Raw genomic sequence first — 22137 nt, forward strand, 5'->3', positions numbered from 1 at the left:
GCACGTGCATCAGTGATCTGTGTTGAAAGGCTGAAACAATGAGGTTTTATAACCTACATGAGAAAAGCTACAGGGGAATTAAGGTGATAGTTTCCCATATGGAATATGTTATCACTAGGAGGACAACAACCAGCTTTTCTTGATGGATGCTGGGAGAAGAAAAGAAGAGCTTCAACTGCAACAAAAGGATTTTGGCAGAGTATGGACAGGAGTGAAACCTTGCTAAGAGCTCATCTGAGGCTGTTATGGGATCCTCACCAGGACTGTGACGGCAAGTATTTGTCACCAGATGTTTGCATGCATTCAGACTGGCCTGGGGACCAAGGATGTATTTTTGGTGCTTAGTGCCAAATTTATTACCACTGTGACTCAGAGGTCCCGGTGCCAGCCCAAATCTATGTCAGTTACAGACCTGGTGCCTGTGCCAAGGTTTTGTCATCACTGGGCTGAACAATCTCTCCAAGTCCCTCCTGACCTCGTTTGGACGTTGGCCACGAGACAAACCATCGCTCGTGGAAGCGATTTTTCCACTGGCTCTACAGACTCCTGTTCCGTATCTCACTATCAGGAATGTTAAAGCATTCTTATTGTTCTCCCGATTCTTTTTCAACAAAACTGAAAAGAGCCATCCTTGAACCGTGGGCAAAAGAAAAACGTGCTTTACCCTATTATTTTTCCTTCATTTCTGCTGACTTTTGGAACAAACCTATTACTTGGCTGAAGGTTATGTAAGTGCATCTCTTTGAGCAATCTTTGGTTGTTATACGATTGGCAAGGAGGTGGCAGCAGGGTGGTGCTGTTGCTTTTTCCTCTTCATTTGCTTTTCTTTTTTTTCCCTATATATATATATATAGTTTAATCCCTATTTTTCAGGAGTATCAAAACCAAGTTTCTGAAGCTCTGGGACTTTGCCAGAAGGACACATGGAAACATTCACATTGGTTATGAAGTTTAAAAAAGAGAAACAAACAGCTCTGTGTTTTCCAAAAGTTGTATGGAAATGTCAGGCACACTGCTCCCATTGTCTTGTCCAATAACAGCAATGCTCTGCCTTAGAGCCGTCTATGAAATGCAGCACCAGGGATTGAGAGCTGGGAGAAATCCGCACCATCTTTATGTTCTGTAGCTGCTGGGGGATGCTTTGCACTCTACCTGTATATTTGGCAGGGTCGAGTTAAAAATTCACCTTGTAGCCTGGTTTTGAAATGTTCCTCTTTTCTGCATGTCTTTATGCACCTTGCAGCCTTAAACTGCATTTCTATTCATGAAATATGAAAATAGTAGGCATGTAATTAATACAACAGTGGCGTCTTTACTGTATATCTGAGTGCTAAATCCTACATCAGTTCTAAGACAAGCTGTGTCTTCTGTCACAGTCCCTTCTCTCCACCCATCACTTATGAAAGAAGATCCTACAAGAGAGACCACCTGGGGAAGGCCCACAGGGAAGGAGAACAGCTTCATGTGGCACAGTGCAAGTATAGGAAGATGTTTGTCATGTCTTTCTCTGACCAAAATGAGCAGGGCATGCGAAGAATTCTATATTGTATCTGCAGATCATGATGGGGATGAGGATAACCTCACGTCTGAAGGATGAATATGTCCGTAACGCTCTAGAAGTTGGCATTTCACCCTATGCAGTCCTTGAGCCTTCCTCTTCCAACTTCCACAACTTTCTCCAACTAACTCCGCTAATATACATTGATTTATACTCCATTTTTTTCACATGTGGGCCTCAGTGTTATGAAGTATCTAGCAATGTTGAGTTCACTGACTCACCAAGTCCAACCCAGTACCACCATGCCCACTATCCACGACACTCAGTGCCAAGTTTGCTTGGTTCTGGAACATGTCCAGTGACGGTGACTCCTTCACTTCCCTGGGCAGCCCATTCCAATGCATTATCACTCCTTCTGAGAAGAAATTTTCTTAATACCAAACCTAAACCTCACTCGGGGTAACTTAGGGCTAGTTCTCCTCTACATAACACTGCTTTTGGTGGTGCTCCGCTGCTACATATCTCATCTTCACTTCCTTTTCCCATCAAAGGTTGGACCTGAGGGTATTTTCGACCTGGGCTATTCTCTGATTCTCTGACGCCCAAACACCGACAGCCGAGCAAGGCGGCGTCTTCCCCGTGCCCAGGATATCGCACGCTGACAGGTGTCGGCCAGGCACGGACTGCGGGAGCACAGCGGTGATACACAACGCCTTCCCGCAGCGGAGCGGCTTCGGGCACCGGGCATGGAAGGGCCGATCCCGCCCAGCGCCGCCGGGAAGGTGCCGAGCCGCCCCCGCCGCCCCGCCCCGCCCCGCAGTCGGGGCCGCGCCGCCGCCTGGCTCCGCGCGGGGCGCCCGGGGCAGAAGGGGAGCGCTCGGGGCGGCGGCGGGAGGGGGTACAGCGCGATGCAGGCGGAGAACCCCGACGTGCTGCTGGATCTGGAAGAGGAGGGGGAGGGAGACGAAGAGGTGGACGAAGAGGTGGACGAGGAGGATGGGGAGAGCGGTGAGTACGGGGCTCTCCCTGGGGCGCGAAGGGAAAAGTTGCGGGGCGGGGGTGGGAGCCCCGGGGAGCGCTCCTCGCGCCGCTGCCGCTGCGGGCATCCGCAGCGAGACGGGGCGGGAGGGGGGGGGGGATCCGTGCTGCTCCGTCTCTCCGCACCGCATCGGCAGCCGGCGGGGCGCTGACGGTGCGTACCTGTCGGCTTCTCTCCCGCGGGGGGAGGGCGCGGCAGCGGCGCTTTCTGGATGCAGAAGCGCTGCCCGCGCACGGTGCCCCTCCTTCGGGCAGCGGCGAGAATGCAGCTCTCGCTGCCGCCCCCAGCACTCGGCATCCCCCGAGCCTGACCCCGCTGCTGGAAGCAGCTCCTGAGCAGCGCGGCTCCGCTGCAGCGTCAGTGTCGGGAAAGAAAAAGAGATAATGACTGGGGGGAAGTGGGAAAGCAAGGAAAGACGGTCATTTCGCTGAGGGATGCAGACAATAAAATGACCGCAGAGTTTTATACTCCAAGGCCGGGTGTTAGTCTGGTCCTGACAGCAGCAGCCGAGGACAATTACTTTTGTAATTGCTGTGGGAATGAATTCTATTAAAGTAGTCGCAGCAAACAGCCCCCAGAGGGGCAGGATCTCAGCAGTTCAGACCGGAGGGCTCTGTTTGTTCCGTGCTGACTGACCTCAGTTCAGAAGCTGTTCTCGGCTGCAGTACCCGACGTATTCCGAAGTGTTTTCTTTCCGCTCGTTGAAATAGGTCCAGCAGAGAAGGAATGCGGGCAAATGTCAGATGAGCACACAGCTGATAGATTTGTATGTAGAAATGTTATCACAAAAGAAGGGTTCCTTCGTGCTATTCTCCAAACTGTTGTGGTTATTTTTTTCTGACAAGTGCCCGATTTTGATAATATTTGACTACTAAACTGAGTTTCTGCATTTGTACAAAGCTGTACTGATGCCAACTCTCTGATGGTCGTGCTGCTTCCATGTACTGATCCTCAGCAATGGCCAATGCTGTTTGCCTCAGTGATTCAATCAGCTCTGGCCAGCAGTGCACAGAGCTGGAGCCTCACCCAGGGTCTCTGGAAATCAGGGCTATGCCTATTCAGCACTGTTTGCCTCTGCTCCAGATGCCGTGGGAGGAGTATCCTCTGCTGTATAGTAACAGTCCAAAGACAGATGTAGTTTTCCATGTGAAGTGCAGCAGAGGGATTGTTTGACTCCACTTCTCTAGAAAGGGTGGATCAGCACCATAATGCATGAATTAATGCGTGCCTTTTCCTTTCCATTTTTCACCCCAGAGAACAACAAAATTGTTTCCTACTCATGACTCAAGCGTGGGGTTAGTTCAGCTCCCAGAGCCAGTGAGTGGAGCTGCTCACTCTGCTTGCAGGATGCGGCAGTTTGGAGCAACGCAACGTGTGATAAAATCAAATACAAAAGGAGTGGGACAATTTCAGTTGTTGCTATGCAAAGAAATTCCAGTGCACAGCTCAGTTGCTATTCTTCCTTGCAAAATGTGTGGATAATAGTCCTGAGGTTTTTATGTTAGGTGTAATCAAAGGAGAGCCGGTTTATAGCTCGCTGATCGCCTCTTGGTCTCCAGTTTCACGGTACTGCCTGCATCTTTACCAAGGAAGCCAGCCTGGCCTTGGTAGGATGCAGGACTTTTGAGTCCTTTCCAGTTCATTCATGATCAGCCCAAAGCATGCATTGCTCATCAGGTGAGCATTCCTGGCACATAAGGGAGCTCTCTGGCTGGTGCTGAAATGCAGCTGGTTTGGACTCTGTGTGCAGATGACTAGCAGAGCGCTCCTGCCAGAGCAGATGTGGGCGGGAGCCCAGAGATGGAGCAGGACTCAAGAGCCTGAATCCACTGCAGAGCACGGTGACCATGCTGTTTGCACATGTAGCATTGGAACCCATTGTTCAGGTAGCTTTTTGTTTAGGGAAGGAAACCTTGTCCCAAAAGTGGGCTTTTTTGACAAGCTGAAAAGCTTTTTTTTTTATTTAGTGCTTAAACTTTTTGTTTTGGAGACAGTCTGTTTGCAAGGGGAGCACTACATTATTGACATCCATTTGTTTCTGAGATCTCCTCTTACTGGCGGGAATGGTGGGAAGGACATGGAGCTGTGGTTGCCACAGAATTAATGTTCCCCAAGCCCATTATTTTCTGCCTAGAAACTGTCAGACAGTTTCATAAGCTGCGAAGTTTTTCTTTCTCCAGTGCCAAACCTCATGCAAGGTCTAGATGAGTTTCTTTGTGTTTGGGGATTTATAGAATAACTGAGTGTGCTTTCCAGAAAAACCATCTTCTGAGGACAATACCAGGGGTGTTCACTCCATCCGACCATTCTGTGCAAAATAACTTTCCTCTTTGTTGGGTTACATGAGCATCTTCCTTGCTCTTTTTCATCCTTTTTTCTCCCCACAAATAAATTCTATCAGTTCCTCGAACCTTGTGTGTATGACTTTGCCTGCCTTTTGAAACTGCTGCAGTACTCAAGACACGTTTTATAGCGGCCAAGAAACCTTTTCCTGGTCACGCAGCCTGGATACCCTGCTGATGAGGATTCCAGTTCTTTATGAAAAATAGTTCATGCCAATGTTCAGAACAAGATTTTATCATCTACTATAGAGATGTACAGCATTTGGCTGATCCCATTGGTGGAATTACAGCTTCAAATCATCCATGAGAAGGCATTCTTTGCAGCCTGTTTCCTTCCAGTTTTGTGCAGCTGCTGTACAATGGAAATCCTGTCCTAGTGGGGGATGTCTAACACAAATAGTGAAGAGCAGACACAGCTACTCTTTACCCCATTGCTTCCACTCACTGTTCTGTTCTCAGCTTGGTTCCTCATGGTGTATACTGAATTTTATCATAGATGGAATGGGATGGAAAGGACTCTTAAAGGTTATTGTCATGGTTTTGCAATGTTGTAATTTTGCTATCAGTATTCCACATCATAACATCATGTTAAGCATAGATAATTTTGACAAATCTGCTGCTCACAGAAGGAAGACTGAACGTCCCAGGGAACACCACGGTCAGTCATATGACCAGGACTATATAATCTCACTTCAGTGCTGGACTCGCTCTCTTGGATCCTGCCAGCCAGGGGGAGAGCCGTGTGGGAGCGTTCCAGCCGTTTCGCCTAGAGTTACAGTAGGCCTCTCGGTTTCGGGACTCACTCTCTCTTATTTTACTTGATTCGTTAGCCTTAATTCCAATTATATTGCATTATATTGTGTTATTCTGTATTCCGATATAGTATTTAGTAAAATAGTGTGCCTCCTTAGATCGTTGCCGCTGTATTTATTTCCTTTTTCCCTGTTTTCTTTTCCTTTTGGGATAGCGGCCCTGCAGGCCGTCTATACCCCTGTCATGGGTGCCGGTAGATTTTAGGTTAACCTATGACAGTTATTTAGTCCAACACCCCTAAAGTGAACAGGAGCATCTACAGCTGGATCAGGCTGCCTAGAGTCTGGCCGAGCCTGATTCTGAATGCTTCCAGAGATGGGGCATCCACCACATCTTTGGATAACCTGTTCCAGTGTTTTATTACCATCACTGTAAAAAACTTCTTCCTTATATCCAATCTAAAATTCCCCTCTTTTAGTTTGAAATCATCTCCCCTTCTCCTAACATAACAGATCCTACTAATGAGTCTATCCCCTTCTTTTTTATAGCCCCCCTTTATGTAATGAAAGGCTGTTATCGTGTTTCCCCAGAGCCTTTTCTTCTCCAGGCTGAACAGCCCCAGCTCTCTCATCCTGTCCTTGTGGGAGAGCTGTTCCATCCTTTGAATCATTTTTTGTGGCCCTTTTCTGGACCACATCTCTCCTGTACTTAGAATTCCACATCCGGATGCAGTTTTCCAGGTGAGATCTCACCAGCGCAGAGTAGAGGGGCAGGATCACCTCCCTCACCCTGCTGGCCACATTTCTTTTGATGCAGCACAGGATATGGTTGGCTTTCTGGGCTGTGAGGGCACAGGGCTGCTAATGTCCAGCTTCCCATCCACCTCTACCCCTAAGTCCTTTTTCGCAGGGCTGTGCTTTATCCTTACATCCCCCAGCTTGCATTGATAGTGGGTGTTGCCATGGTCCAGGTGCAAGACCTTGCACCTAATGAACCTCATGAGGCTCTCCTGGGCCCACTGCTCAAATCTGTCTAGGTCTCTCTGGACGGCATCCCTTCTCTTGGGCTTTTCAACAGCACCACACAGCTTGGTGTCATCTGTAAACTTGCTCAATCCTATCATTGATGTAATTGATGAAGATATTAAATAATAGGGATTCCAGTACTGACCCCTGAGGGACACCACTTCTTACTGATCATTTGGACATTGAGCCATTGACCACCACTCTCTGGGTATGATCCCACAGCCAGTTTCTCATCCATTGAACAGTCCACTAATCAAATCCACATTGCCTGCTTGGACTCTAAATTTTCCTACACAATGGTTTCATTAACTTGACCTACTTCTCATTTCCACCTTGCAAATATTGATAGTCCAAAATGAACATATTCCACACTGAAAAATAACTCCAATATTTGCCTTCCTTTTCTGAAAAGTGGTCAATTAGGTACAGAAGTGTCCTAAAGGCAACAGGAAGTCTGTTGGCTTTGTCGACTGAAACAAGTGGCTTCATCGTGCAATTCACTGATTGTAATTCTCACACAGTGGGAAATCTGTGTACCCAGGAGCAGGTTCAGGGGTCAGATCTGATAACAACATGCAAAGTTTTTTAAGTAGATTCCTTTTAAAAAGAAATGGGCAGTATTTTCCCCTTCATTCTACTTACTGCTTTAAGTAGGGCTGCACCTCTCTACCCTTTCGCACTTGGCTTTCTTCTCTGTTTTGTAACCAAACTAAAAGTTACTGGGGCATCATTCAGTCTTCCACCCTCCCGAAGAAGGCAGTGGAAAGAATATGTCTGATGAGCGGAGAATCTGGGATTTCTGCTCCCCGGTTCTGTGCTCTGATTATGACTCTACTCTGGCAGACATGTGAAGGTGAGCAACTCTGTGCACACAAGTTTGATTTCACTTTTCCCTTCTTGTACATGTGCATCCAGCAGGTGAAGAACATGAGTAAGCAGCAACCTCATCCCCATGGGTTGCAGGCTCATGAACATTTGATCTCAGTTGCTGTGACTTGGTATTGAGGCAGCAAAAGGATCTTCATCATGAACTGGGGCTACCATCAAGGAGAAACTGATGTGTAATACTGGCCACAATGTGAACTGCTGTTCATGCCTCCCTTTCCTCTCTCATTTATCGTCTGTTACCCAATGGTTTACATGCATTTCATCTTCTCTTCATGCTTCAGTTTTTTGCCTTTCCACTCACAGTGGGGTCATTGTGCTGAATCCTGACTGTGTGGAAGGAGCAGAAGGTTCACCAAGATTTTGAGCTGTGCGCTGTGGGTACCGCTCACTTTTTAATTTTGATGTAATGATTTTTCTACGAAACTACTAAAAACAAAAACAAAAAAAAACACAGCAAGAGTATAAATATTTAACTACAATATAATTACTGCTTTGTAGCTATTTATAATTCATAAACTCTGGAGGAGATTAAAATATTTTGAGAAAAAGACTGGAAATTAGGAGTCTGATAAGATTACCAGGTTCACCAGATACTCTCCTTTTCAAGTTTATTCTACCATAACAGAATTCCCAGTTGTCCATTAGAAACTTCCTGTATGTTGAGAGTATTTTTGAGAGATCCCGCATTTCAGATTTGAGCGGAATATGTGAGTGCAGCGGAATATGTGAGTGCAGCTGACGGATAAGTCTGCAGTCAGGAAGTAGGACAAACTTGCTGTCTGCCATTGCGCCAGCTTGGGCCATTCACACAACTTGGATAGTAACAGTTGTCCGCTCCTGCTCATTAAGTCATTAACTTTGCCAGATATGTATCACAGGTGATATAAGCTTTTATTCATGCAGCTGTCCATGAGCTTTTAAGAAGTAAAAACAACCTGTGCAGATTTATGCTAAACATGTTAGATATTTAATTTTAATTTTTTTCAAACGTTTATAGTTATAGTTAATGCAAAAAAAGAAAAACATTATTAAACTTATTAAAGCTTATTAAACTGATTAAATACACTCTTTGTGTTGATTATATGTAGGGCTTGTGTTACATGGTACAGGATTGTGGCTAGCAGTTCCACAGTGCTACGGTTATTGGAAGCAATGCAATCTGATACTCACAAGGAATGTCCATGTGTCAAATGATTTGCAGCTTGTGCAGTCTATCAGATTCCGTGTAGAGATCTTGAGTTGCAGGAGACCAGAGACATGAAGGGGTGATATATCTGTGGTGTAACAGACGTCATGTCAGTCTACGGGTCACACAGATAGGCGTTTTCAGTGTGATTAAATGTGGATTATGAAGTTGAACTTCTATTATACACATGGAAATTTCAACACAATTGTTATCATTTAAATAATTTCATCTTAGTATTTCTTGGTACCTGTCGCTTCCTTGGAAAGGATGGTTTGCATGCTGTGGGATTAAGGTCTGCTTTGCCACAAGATATGTGGCGAGCCCCAAGGGGAACTGATGCTAGAACTGGTGTTTTCTGCTATGGTAAGGGGGGAAAAAAAAGCCCACAAGGCTGATTTTGTCTAAGAAAAACAGCTTGTAGTGTGACAGAATATCCTCTGTTTGTCATGAGAAGAGCTTTGGAAAACGTGCTGCAGGCACGAAACATGTACAGCCCCCTTGCACATAGCAAGTGTTCAACAGTGTGTAAATATCAAGGTGGAGAGGCAGAAAAGAATGGGGCCATAGGTTTGGACTATTTGTAGTTTTTATATTCAGAAAACAAAGGTGGGGATGGAAATGAAATAGAATGGAAGTGCTGAGCACTGTATCCTATTAAATAGAAAAGAAGCATCTTCCTACTGCTGATCTGTCATACGGCTTTAGTGCATGCCTCTGGCACAGTGCTCCCTAGAAATCTGAAGTGTTGCTCTGCACAACTGATGTTATTTAACTGATATTTGATTTATATTTTTAATTTAAAATTAAAAACAAAAAGCCACCAACACTGCAATTCATGGGCCTAATATCACTTGTGACTTTTTATTGGACTTTTGATAAAAATCCAGGCCTTGCTGAGAACATAGGTAGAGCAGTTTTGCCACTGGATGGAGTATGTTTCCATGCACTGAACAAGCTAGGATGAAAGGCCATAAGGACACAGTTAACATTTTGTGTTAGAATGCGGGGTTTGTTAGTCTGGAAGTTGAAATTAAAGCCTTAGGATGTGACATCATAAACATGTCAAGCCAGCATACATTGGTTTGGTTACCAAAAGAAGTATCCTTCCTAGCCACCTCAAATTAACAACTGCAGTGTTTGTGACCTTTTGGCCTTCTTATTCACTGGGGTACATTATTGGCAGCACAATGGAAACTGGAGACTGCAGAGAGCTACACAGTACCCTTTAAATTCCTATTGCTCACCTATGCTGTCTGTGAGATCTCTCACCTACACTGACTGTTGGTTTATCAAGGATGGACTGCTGAATGGTAAAGGGCAGGGAAAGGAGAAGACTTACTTCTTCCACTAGCATCAAGCAGCCTCGTACCTGCTTTGTCAGAGCAGCTTCCTCTTCACAAGTCTTCCAGTTCCAAACCATATCAAAATAGATAGCTCATTTCCTACACAGTGATTGACCTGTTGAAGATCATAATAGCCAGAGTCTTGTTAGTTTTGTCAGTGCAAATAGCCATACTATTAAACTTTATGTTGTGTTCTTGTAAAATGATAAGATTTAGACCAGTACAGGTGTTGCTCACAGGAAGAACCAGGAAGACCATATGATTTTGGAAAGAGGTACATTTAAACATTTTTAATTAATACAAGATTCAGACTGGAAAATTAACAAAGACATATTAAAACACAAAGCATCTGAACTTTAAGCAGGGCAGTTACAAATCTGCTGGAGCATAAACATTCTTCTTTAATTGATTTCATGCCTCATGTGGTAGAAATTGCAGCTTAGTTACAAAGTGTTGGATAGAAGCTAAATAAGACCTGAACCCTTCAATTCAGTATTTACACTAAATTACTTCCAACGAAGCCACTAATCATCAGTATTCCTTAGGCATAGCCAAAAATCAACATTTTGTGGTAGCTGCTACCACTTTTTGCTTTTCTTTTAGAGTTACCCTTCCTTCCTGATTTTTGTTGGTGGATTTCCCCTGATCCCCTTAATCTGGACAGTCAGGTCCTTCAGCATTTTTTCAGTGTGGTTTCTCACAGGTCATTAAATATTTGCATTGGAGAGTGTTCACTGTAGTTGGAAGGAACTGCTATGCTAGAGCTCTTCTGCAGCAAACAGCCACCGCCTCTCTTCTGTCCAGGTGCCGACTGGGAGCTGCTGCTGCAGCAGGCTATGTGACTGAGAAGCGCAGTGTCCGTGGGCTCATAGCTTGCGTGGGTCCTTAGCAGAAGTGGAGAAACAGAAGAACCATTCCCTGCCCACAGAGAAGCTGGGGTGTGTTGTGTCAGTGGAAGGGGTCTCCTCTAAGCACCAAAAACTAGGATTAGTATCAGTGGTAAGAATACTGGAGCACAGCCAGGTTCTTGGCTGAAGAGTTTGGTAAAATAAGGAGTATCAAAGAGATGGAATAAGGTTGTTCTAAGGTGGAAGTAAAGGCTACTCAGCCACTGAGACCCAAGTACAGACTGACCATAAATAAATAAATAAATGATTGAAAAGAAAAAGTGAGACAGGAAAAACAATGTATTATGTATTAATAAGAGTAAAACCTACTAATGCAACTGTTCACATATGTATATGATAAGCAGTGGCATAAAGATTGCTCCAGGTCACTTCATCAGTAAAACAAGCTACAGCATGGGGCTAAGGTGATATAACTGCGAATTGAAATAATTCATCTGTGGCATGTTTTTAATATATACCATATATATCTACTAAAAATAATGTGTCTGTAGGTAATTTATCCAGTAGTGTAAATACTATGTTTATACAGTTAATTATTTGCAAATATACATATCTCCTGCTGTAGTTAGAGATCATCACACTTCACAAAATAAGGATGAGTTGATGATCCAGAGGGCTCTATTGTTTTCAGAGAGTTGTATTAGTTTGCACGTAATACTGCTAAATTGCTTTGATCCCTCTATCTGTGTGTTTTTTCTTAAGTTGTGTAATGGAGTTTCTATAGGCATTAATGAACAAAGATCAGGTCAAACAACACACACTTTACCCTTGTGAGCTGTTCCACTGACAAGAGTGTGAATGGCATCATTTTTGTAAATGCTGTTCTTAGTAGAGAATGCAGAACTAGTCCCTAATGAAGGAGATATCCTTATTAAATATTTCATTGTTTCAGTGTATACTGATCCATTCTAGGGAAAATGGTTAAATTCATCCACTTCATCTGTTTTAAAAGACAAACAGGAATTTACACAACGGACAGTTTAAAAACTGATGTCAACATTTAAGAAAATAAAAAGGCAAGCAAAGATGGGATTACTTAAACATGCAATGTATTTAAAAATAAAATCAAACTCAGTATGACCTAAAGAGGGAGTGAATGCTGAATTTTTATATATAAGCTTCAATGGCAGCACAGTCCAGCCAAATGAAGCTCCATTAGACCTCTCCTTCACTGAAGGTTTTGGATAGAAGATGGTTATTAAACATGCAGCAACTGGTTAGAAACAAAATCAGAAGAGTTGCCGAAACTACAAAGTATTTCCTGATTAGGAAACCAAAGTATGTAGTTTCTTTCCAAGCTCCATTTCCACCACTGGAAGTGCTTACAGATATGAGTCTTTGCACCTACACATGCAAAGCTCAAAAATTCACATAGGTTCAGACTTTCAACTTACTATTTTCACAGTCAAAGTTATTAAAAGTATCTTTTGTTCAAGGCCAGGTTGGATGGGGCCCTGGGCAACCTGATCTAGTAAATGTGGAAGTTTGGTGGCCTTGCCAGGCAGGGGGGTTGGAATTTCATGATCCTTGAGCTCCCTTCCAACCCAGGTCATTCTGTGATTCTGTGACCCTCATAGTGTATAACAGCTGACTGTAAGAAAAAATTTAAAGCAAATATTCTGAGAAACTCATTACTGAAATTCAATTATATCTCTTTTTAGGCATGTAAATTTGAGAGCAAGAGGTATGATTTTATAAACATAAACTTAAAATTTCACATAAAGCAACTCATTGGTCCACAGGCATTGAACTTTAACCAAACAGCCATTAGCAATTACAGTTTGGTTAATCATCGCCGTTCCTCATGAGGAGATCCCACAGCTGCCTGGAGACTTCACATTCCTGATGAGCACCATGGGATCATCTCTGTTGCTAAAAACAGCTGTATTTGTAGCTCAGGGCATCTTCTGTAAAACACTCTGAAGGCAACATACACTGCTTTTCCGTGTAACTGTGCAGTTGCTTTGATAGGAAGCTTAAGATTGATCTTGGCAAGCCTGTTGGATGGCAGAAGTATCTTGTCTTCTTTATGTTTCCTGCCTAAGGACAACTGGTTTGGTTGCTCTGGGATTAACAAAACAAAAAAAAAAAAAAAAAAAAAAAAAAAAAGAAAGTATTCACATCATTTCAAGCAATGAAGAAAAGCCTTCTGCTGACAAAGGTATGCTGACAGAAATACTGGTGTGTTTGTGGAAGAATGTACTTCAGCTCTGGAGCAGGTGAAAAACCGCTTATCATACGGTTGACCAGAGGGTTAATTATATGGTTACTGCTGAAGTACCAAATCACAGTCCTTCAGCAGATCAGCATTCAGAAATATACAGGTTTCTTAGACCAGGTACTAGCACGCATGTGGTCTAGGGAGGGGCAGGCAGCATGCTCACGTCAAAATGGTGAATAGCTTTCACTTCTTGTTTTTATCCTTTGTACTTCTTAAAACTGATATATTCTGTGTTTACCTATTTAATCCTATCAGGAGCAACTGAAGGAACTGGAGGAACTGGGGCTGTTTAGCCTGGGGAGACATTATTGCTCTCTTCCAATATCTAAAAGATGCTTACAGTGAGAGTGGGGTTGGTCTCTTCTCACTGGTGACAGGTGACAGGATGAGGGGAAATGGCCTCAAGTTGCACCAAGGTAAGTTTAGGTTGGATATCAGGAAAAACTTCTTTACAGAAAGGGTTGTTAAGTACTGGAATAGGCTCCCCAGGGAGGTGGTTGAGTCACCATCCCTGGACGTGTTTAAAAACCATTTGGATGGGTGCTCGGAAATATGATTTAGCAGAGGGTTGTTAGAGTTAGGGTACTATGGTTAGACTAAGGTTGGACTTGATGATCTTTGAGGTCTTTTCCAATCTAAGTGATTCTATGACTGCTTGGCATAAATACCAATGTTTTTGTTTAACACAGCTGAGTTTAGATCTCACTAACAGCCAATCTGAAATTTCTCAGGGAAAAAAAACATGGGTGATAACTGATATGGTGTTTAATGGTGTTTGGAGCCAAGTAGTGCTACTGATAGCTGTTTCATTGCCAGAATTTCACTTGCTCGGTCCATGGAAGGACTCCTGATTTTTACAGGATTAGCTGCAGTTTGCTGACACAGCAGCAAGAAGTTCTGAAGCCGTGGGCTGCTGTTATGCCTGCATGTCCACCTGGTTAGGGACCTGCTGCATGCCTGTTACACATGAGAAAAACACTTCTGAGTTAAGTGGCATGGTGAACATCCATAAAATTATTGAAGTATGTAAATGCTGTGGGCTCAGCCCCCAGAGACTGTGCAGTGCTGTTCAGAGTGGTGGGGGTTTGGTGGGGGTTTGGTTTTGTTTTCTGTTTTTCCACACATATTCATGATAGAAGGATAAATATTTGTCTAAACAATGGTACTCTGTGTTTTAGTTGTGGTTGCTGGATCTGGGGGTGCTCGTTTCCTCTGAATGGATGATAATTTAGTTAAATGTTTTAGGAATAATTGTTTATCCTTCAAAATAGGACTGAATGTGTCCATCAGAGGTGTTTCCATATCTGTCACTGTGTGTCACCGAACAAACCTGGTGACCCTTCTGCTCAATTAGATTTTCTTGAGCAACTTTCTGCATACAGAAATAAACTCCAGAGAAATCCTTTTTCCTTTCAGGAACTTTCAGTTTCCTTTCATCCCCTGCACTATTTTTTTCACCTCTATCTTCTGGCAGCTTAGCACCGGTGATTCTCTTGGCTTTGGAGTGCCAAGCACGACTCCAAAGGAGCAGATCTAGCAAAACAGATATGTCACTCAGCCATAGGTCAGAAGTGACAGGAGATGCTCCCAGCATCCAACCTGCAAAGTGCCAGCCTGCAGCAAATGGACAGGAGGGTTAATTTATTGGATCCTAATTTGCTGTCAGTTTCTAGAGATCTTCTTCCTGATATCAGACTGCAGTTCATTGAATTTCTGGAATGGAGAAGTTTATTTTCCTTCAGCCAGAATTTGAAGTTGACACGAGATAGGAGATGCAATCCTCTGGCTTGTGTTATAGGGGTCAGGCTGGATGACCTCACTGATGCCTTGCTGCCTGCTTGTCTATGGGCTGCATTCTTGCACTTCAAAAGTTTGTTTGCATTTCTCTCCACACAAAAAGTAGAATCTGTAGTAAATCCACTGTGGTTTCTTCTTAAAACAGTATTTATCATAGCCAGTATGGAGGGATTATGACCAGCCTCTTCACAGCCCACCACACTCACTTTAAGCCTGCTGGTACATTGCGATCCATAGCCAACCTAAGTGTAAATGAAAGGTAGCTCTGTAGGAGGATGCTTTGTTTTTGATTTATTTATTTTTTTCATCCTCTCACCTCCACAGTTCTAAATAAGTGGATTAAAATCTCTGTAGAAATGCATTTGTTAAGAAAGGCATGGCTGGATCTCTCAGCACTGGTTGTAGGTTCGTGAAAGTCTCCAATGCCATATAAAAACAGCAAGCCCAATGGTTCCTAGACCACGGGCTCTGTAGACACCAAAGTAAAATGTCTTTCCATGCATTGCAAAGCAAAGGTTTCATCCCCTCCCTCCCCCTCATTTTTAAAAAAAATATATTTTAAAAGATTTTGTGAAATTACACAGTGGTACGGGTGAGCCAGGAGGGAAAGGAAAGCATTTCTCTTTGGCATTTTACTCCTTGTTAGTTTTACTTCTTGGCTTTGTTATAGCTGAATGGCATGTAGGATTCAAAGCCACTCATTTTTCATCACTGTCATTAGTGTATAGTGTGACTTCTTTTTGCTTCCTCCTGAGATAAGTTATCAAAATACGTACTTTGCATGTTTTTATGCTACCTGCCAATCTAAAGGAAATTTGTGCTTTTAAATTCATCTGCTTTCTTTCCTGATGAGTTCTAAAATTGAATTTAATCACTGGCTGGTCTTCTGGGAAGGTGCAACAGTTGTTAGAAAAAGTATACAAAAAGCACTTTACATCGCATAATATCTCATGCTTACTTTGGTTGGTCTAAAGCTGCCTCCACTGTTCCAGCTCTGAAAGACCTTTTCAGGAAGGTGCATGCTGAAATCTGATATATGACACTACCCAGGAAATGATTTACTATATTTATTTATTGTATGTGTCAATGTAAAATCTCTGCAGCTAACTAAAGGGTAGAGGGAAGGGTGAGGTGGGAGTCGACCCCTTCTCCCATGTAACTAGTGATAGGACTAGAGGGAATGGCCTCAAGTTGTGCCAAGGGAGATTCAGGTTGGACGTTAGGAAATATTACTTCTCCAAGACAGAAGCTGGAACAAGCTGCCCAGTGAGGTGGTGGAGTCACCATCCCTGAAAGTGTTCAAGAAGTGTTTGGATGTTGTACTGAAGGACGTGGTTTAATGGGAAATACTGGTAATAGGTGAATGGTTGGAGTGGATGACCTTAGAGGTCTGTTCCAACCTTGGTGATTCTATGATTCTTATAATGTGTATATACTCTATACATGAATAACATCACTGCACACCAAGCCCTCAAAAAGTGCTTTCCAAGCATTGGGAAGCATTGATGATCTTTTTCCTTGAGGATCTATGGCATCTGCTTCAGAGGTTGTAGAAGTAGGTAATATACGTGAGAACATTGCTGTGCCACCTTATGGACTTGGGAGGAATCAAAAGTTACTTGTCCTCACTCTTCCCATTGCCAACAAGTGTAAGAGTCAGTTGCAGGTTTAACAAGATAGAACTACATGAGTTAAAAAGCCACATTTAAAACAGAATGATACTGCTACTCTCTGATCATGTCCTCTGGGAGTCTGACTACCTCAGCAGCAATACTTTATGCTTTGGCACATAGGATGGCTGTTTTGACCCAGAGATCCTCTGGCCAGTCTTGAGGACAGGAGACTGGGCTAGATGGACCTTTAAGTGGATCAGTAAGTACCTTCTTGTGTTCCTTTGTACTCTTGTTACTTTGGTTGCAGCTGTTCAGCACAGAGCTGTCAGCACTCGCCTGGCTGCAGTTGGTGGGCATCACGCACACAATTGTCATCAGAATCCAGAGTTTTGTATTGATAGTGACTGCAATAAGCTACAACACACACATTTTTGTTTTTCCACTATGGCACTGAATTCACATTAATTACATTATTCTGAACTGACTTTTAAAACTCAATAAATTTGATAGATGAGTTGCTAAGGAAAAGCGTCCATCTTTATTATGATTACTTTTCTTACAGTACACTTTGAAATTACTCATCAGCAGTGCAGAGTGCTCCTACATGAGGACCACTAATCAAATTGCCTGATTAGGTGAAATTCTAGTCATTCAGCAGTTTCCTCATGCCAATTTGCAATAATAATTTTTCCATCACTTCTGCTCAAGGAATCTCTCAACTGCTTCAGATATAATTTCATTTCTAAACTGACTGTATAATTAAATAATACAGTATAGCCAGCAGTAATCTTTCCTCAAATTTAAATGTAAATGTTACCAGTTAACAACAGGAGCCATAGAATAATTGGCTGTGGCTAATTATGTATTATGTTGAAAAAATGTTAACATTATGGTTGCGAACTCAAGCACTTACAACTTGGGCAATGTCAGAATGAACGTTGCCCAGGCAACTTCCATTTTCCATCCATTTGCTTGCTTGTGTGTTACACTTTTTAATTGCACAATCATGCTGGGTTTTTTTTCCTCCTAAGTCCGCTGCCTCATTCAGTAAACCAGTAATAAGCAAAGATTTCTTTTTATCTTCCTCATTAGGAGCATGCCTCTGAGCCTTGTTTAATTCAGATTATTCCCGTCTTACATAGGATTCATTTTTATTCATCTCTTCCTCAGTGTTTTTATGATGCTCTGTCTGTATCTGAGCACTATATCCAAAAGGGGTGTGTGTGTGAGTGTCAGGATGCCTAACTTCCCATTGAGGCAGGGCTGGAGTTTAACAATCCAGACTCCTGTGATAAGAATGCAGGCTACTGAAGTGATAAGAACTGAGGAATGCTAAGTATTTTTCAACTGGATTTGTGAAGGAGGTATCGGACTGAAATGCTTGTACCATCAGCAGGCCTCTCTAAAACACGTCTGTGCAGGTCCACAAGAAAAGAATTCATTCTCAAGCATTTCTGTACAACCAGAACAGCATCATCATTCTGTGTCTTAGTTGTTCAACGGCTGTGTGTGCTTTTTCATATGAAGCTGCCAATCACTTGTTAACTCATTGATTTTTATGAAGTAGCATTTCCCAGGGTTGCTATTCCAAGTATTCCTGCTCCATACCTCTCTGGTGTAATTAGGAACAAATGCTCAGCTCTCCTGTAAAGGTGCTGAGCTTTGTAAAGGTGAGGTATTGTAGAAGCCAGGCCAGTTAGCTTGAACATTTTGCTGAGAAAATCACAGAATCACAGAATGACCTGGGTTGGAAGGGACCTCAAGGATCATGAAATTCCAACCCCCCTGCCTGGCAGGGCCACCAAACTTCCACATTTACTAGATCAGGTTGCCCAGGCCCCATCCAACCTGGCCTTGAACACCACAGAGGTGGGGCATCCACAACGTCCCCAGGCAGCTTGTTCTAGGACCTCACCACTCTCCTAGTAAAGAACTTCCCCCTGACATCCAACCTAAATCTATCCTCTTTCAACTTAAATCCATTTCCCCTTGTGCTGCTATTATCAGCCCTTTCGAAGAGTTTACTCCTCTCTTCATTATAGGTTCCCTTCAGGTACTGAAAGGCTGCAATGAGGTCACCCCACAGCCTTCTTTTCTCCAGGCTGAACAAGCCCTCAGCCTGTCTTCAAAGGGGAGGTGCTCCAGCCCCCTGATCATCTTCGTTGCCCTCCTCTGGGCCCTTTCCAACAGCTCCATGTCTAGCAAACCCTGACTTAAGTAGCTTGCTCTGCATGCTAAAGCCAGGGCATAGGATGCATGCAGATTCTTTGTCAATCTGTTAATCTTTCTGCCTTCCAGCAGTCTCTGTACCCCAACCAACTTCTTCAAAAACAACGTGATGATTTCAATGGACTGGTCTTCCTCCTTGACCAAACCTGGACTCATCCTCATTGCAGCCCCATCTTGTATACTAAGGGAAGTAAGGTCTTAAAGAGAAAAAAATCCTTTCTTTAATGCCAAAGCCAATGTTCATTTTAGCAGGTATATGGTTTAGTGTACAGTTGGTTTTTTAATTTGTTGTTAAATGACTTTTTCCTTATCTGCAAGATAATTACTGTTTACTCACAATATTCATTAAGATATGTTTTGTTGGCAAGTAGAGTTAATAAACCACGGAGAAAAGCAACATTGAAACATGCTCATTCATCGTCCTAAATATGCTGTGTACATTAAAAAAAAAAAGTGCATCTGCAAAACATGTTGCATTTGAAGTAGTTTTTTAAGCAAGAGAAATATTAACAGTGGTTAATTAAATTGAAGGATTAATTAATGGAATCAATTGATTGATTCTGCTCTCTAAGAGCCACATGCTGCATTCTGCAATGTGATTAATGCATCAGGCATAAAACCTGTCATTGCACTTGGACACTCTTGAATCTCTCACTGGGAATTTATCTGGAGCTTTACATGCCATACCTACTGTAAACCTCTCCTAATGCCCTTTGCATTGTTAGAATTAGTAGATCTCATTGTCCACCAACTGGACTCCATTCACATTTTCAGCCATAAAGAGGTTATTCCAAGTAAAGAAAAAATACTCTCAGAACTTATGAATGCAACTGAAAACCAGAGATGTCTGTAAGGTGGTGCTGGTGCGCTCTGTGACCTGGGTAATCCCTTGAGTGCTGTGTTCCTAGTGGAGCTGAGGTCGTCGTTTTTCGTAACCCTAGAGACTGGAAGAGTCTGCAGTTTTGACAGCTAGAGTCAAAGTGTTCGCTCTGTTATTAAGAAAATAAGGAAATCAAGTTTGTGTGTATGGGTGTCTTGGTATATGACAGCATGACATAGCAGGAATCCAGCATGAAATGGGTTCATTTGACAGTCAGCACTGCAGCAGCTTCCTACCCAATCCCAATATCATTAAAACAAAGCGGCTGCTAACTGGAAAAAAAAAAAAAAAAAAAAAAAAAAAAAAAAAAAAAAAGAATAATGTTTTGCATCATTTTAATATACTTGAGTTAGTTAATAGAAGAAGAAAGAAATGGAGAAGAAAAGATGATCCAAGGCGATATTCCAACCTGAGAATAATTCCTGAAAAGATTATCACTCTGTCCGACCATTACTTTATACCATCACAATGTTAGCTTGCTGTGTGACATCTACATCCAGTACACAGAGAATGTATAGCAAATGTTTAAAATTATAGCAGGCAAGGTGTGTTAGTGCATTCTACAAGCACAAATAATTTCCTTTTCTATACTGATAGATGACAGCCAAAATAATTCTTACCGACAGACATCTCAACTGAAGGTGGATGAATGGAAATTGCTTAGCCTCAGACAAATATTCTTATGAGCAACACTTTGGTACTGATTTACAGTCAGCTGCCATCTGCTGTACAGGCGACAGAGGAACGCACAACCCGCCAGACTCTGCTGTGTGCTGCGGCACTGAGGACCAGGCACCAGCATTTGCATCTCAGTGGATTCCTCTGGACTCACAGAATTGTAACCAAAGAGACATCAGTCCAAGCGTCTGCTTTCTAAACTGAAGCTGGGGCCCATCCTGGTCTCATGGAAATAAAGTAGGACTTTTTTGTCACAGGTCTGGGACAAGTGACCCACTTTTGGTGGAATCTTTTTATTCCTTTGAGCTCTGGACACACAAGAGCTGTTTTAACATTACTGAGCCCCTAAACCTTCCAACTAGGCGCCTCCTAAATGTTTAGGCACTGCTATCAGCGGAATCATTTCCACAGAGTCCAGTTTCTGGTTCTGTAAGTGCTTGCTAATTACACAGATTTTTAGTGAGATACCTCAGTTCTGTGCTAGCAGTTTCAGGAAGTGGGCTGTTCCATTCGCAATTCTCTTCCTATTATATTAGCTGGTGAACATGCTGCCTGTTTTGGGCTAGTCATAGAAGAGTATTTGTTTTTGAAAGTTATACCACATGTTCCTAATGCTTTGTTTGCACAGCTGTAAGAAAAGATAACTTAATGGGAAGAATAGTCTCTCAAACAAGAAAGAACTGTCTTCCAAGATGGCCATTTCACTTCCTTTGTAGCACAACAGTGTGGGTGTAGGTTCATATTGGACATGCTTGTATGTCAGAAATTAAAATCAATGTTTTTCTTATTATGCAGCATAGAATAGGTTTGACTTTGACAAGACCTGCAGATCTGCTCTGTGTGACTGCACAAAAATGTTATTTAGTGACAGTTTGAAAAGCCATTTTGGTGTTACTAATTGTCATAAGTTTTCTGTAGGCAACCGTAGGAGGAGAACAAGAATTTCACACTGAAGGCAGCTGTGTAGATCTCTTATCATCTCTAAACAATAGGATATATAGTTTGTAATAAAAATAATTCAGTTGTACTTTAAAAACATATATTTTTCTGAAGTGAAGAACATGAGTTTAGTCGCATGTTTTCCTCAAATAAGGCCTACGGGTATGAAGTAGAGCTGATTTAAACATATTCCAGTGAATTAACTAACGTTTAAAGAAAAGATACTACTGATTGCAAGCCAGGAGTGGGATGAAGTGAAACCATTTATAATCTGTGATGACAGCTCTGCCCTTGTGTGTGAGGGAGAAAGGCTGTATCCCAGAGAACAGCCCCTCTGCAGCAGTCACTTGAACCCAGGTACAGCTCTGACTGTCAACGAGATCCTGGCAGTAAGGTCTCCTCTTGACAAGGAGTATCATTCAAACATCAGATCTACATTTTGGAAGGATAACCTAGGAAATAATTTTCTTTATTATTCCTGTTTACCCAGTTAAGCTGTGAGATGAAGGAAATGATATTAGAATATTATCCTTGCTTAAGGAGGACTTGATGATTGGGAGATTTTTTGTTTAAAGTTGTGTAGGTGATTAAACTGTATGTATGGGTTGGCATTAAGGATTAAGACCAACAAGAATAGCTTATGTTTAAAACTGATTTCTTAACAAGTAGCTCAAAGCAGCTAGTTGCCTTGATTAATTTTGCTGTAGAACTTTAGATCTCATTGTCTCTTTCTTTCTTCGATTCAAAGAAGATGCATATTTCTGCTTTTTCAACACCTACAGTTCTTAAGATCTGAAG

The 22137-nt window shown here is 42.6% G+C and overlaps 1 protein-coding gene across 1 annotated transcript in view; it reads left to right on the top strand.

The window, feature by feature from the left end:
* Positions 1-2392: 2392 nt before the first annotated feature.
* The window catches only part of ANO6 (anoctamin 6), a 68720-nt gene continuing 48975 nt past the window's right edge, over positions 2393-22137 (top strand). Inside the window, exon 1 of the mRNA XM_072334129.1 lies at positions 2393-2506. Coding sequence (XP_072190230.1) covers positions 2407-2506 — 100 coding nt within the window. The 5' untranslated portion in view covers positions 2393-2406. The remainder of the gene's footprint in view (positions 2507-22137) is intronic.

The sequence above is a fragment of the Excalfactoria chinensis genome, chromosome 1 (assembly GCF_039878825.1).
Source record: "Excalfactoria chinensis isolate bCotChi1 chromosome 1, bCotChi1.hap2, whole genome shotgun sequence".
NCBI classification, from domain to species: domain Eukaryota; kingdom Metazoa; phylum Chordata; class Aves; order Galliformes; family Phasianidae; genus Excalfactoria; species Excalfactoria chinensis.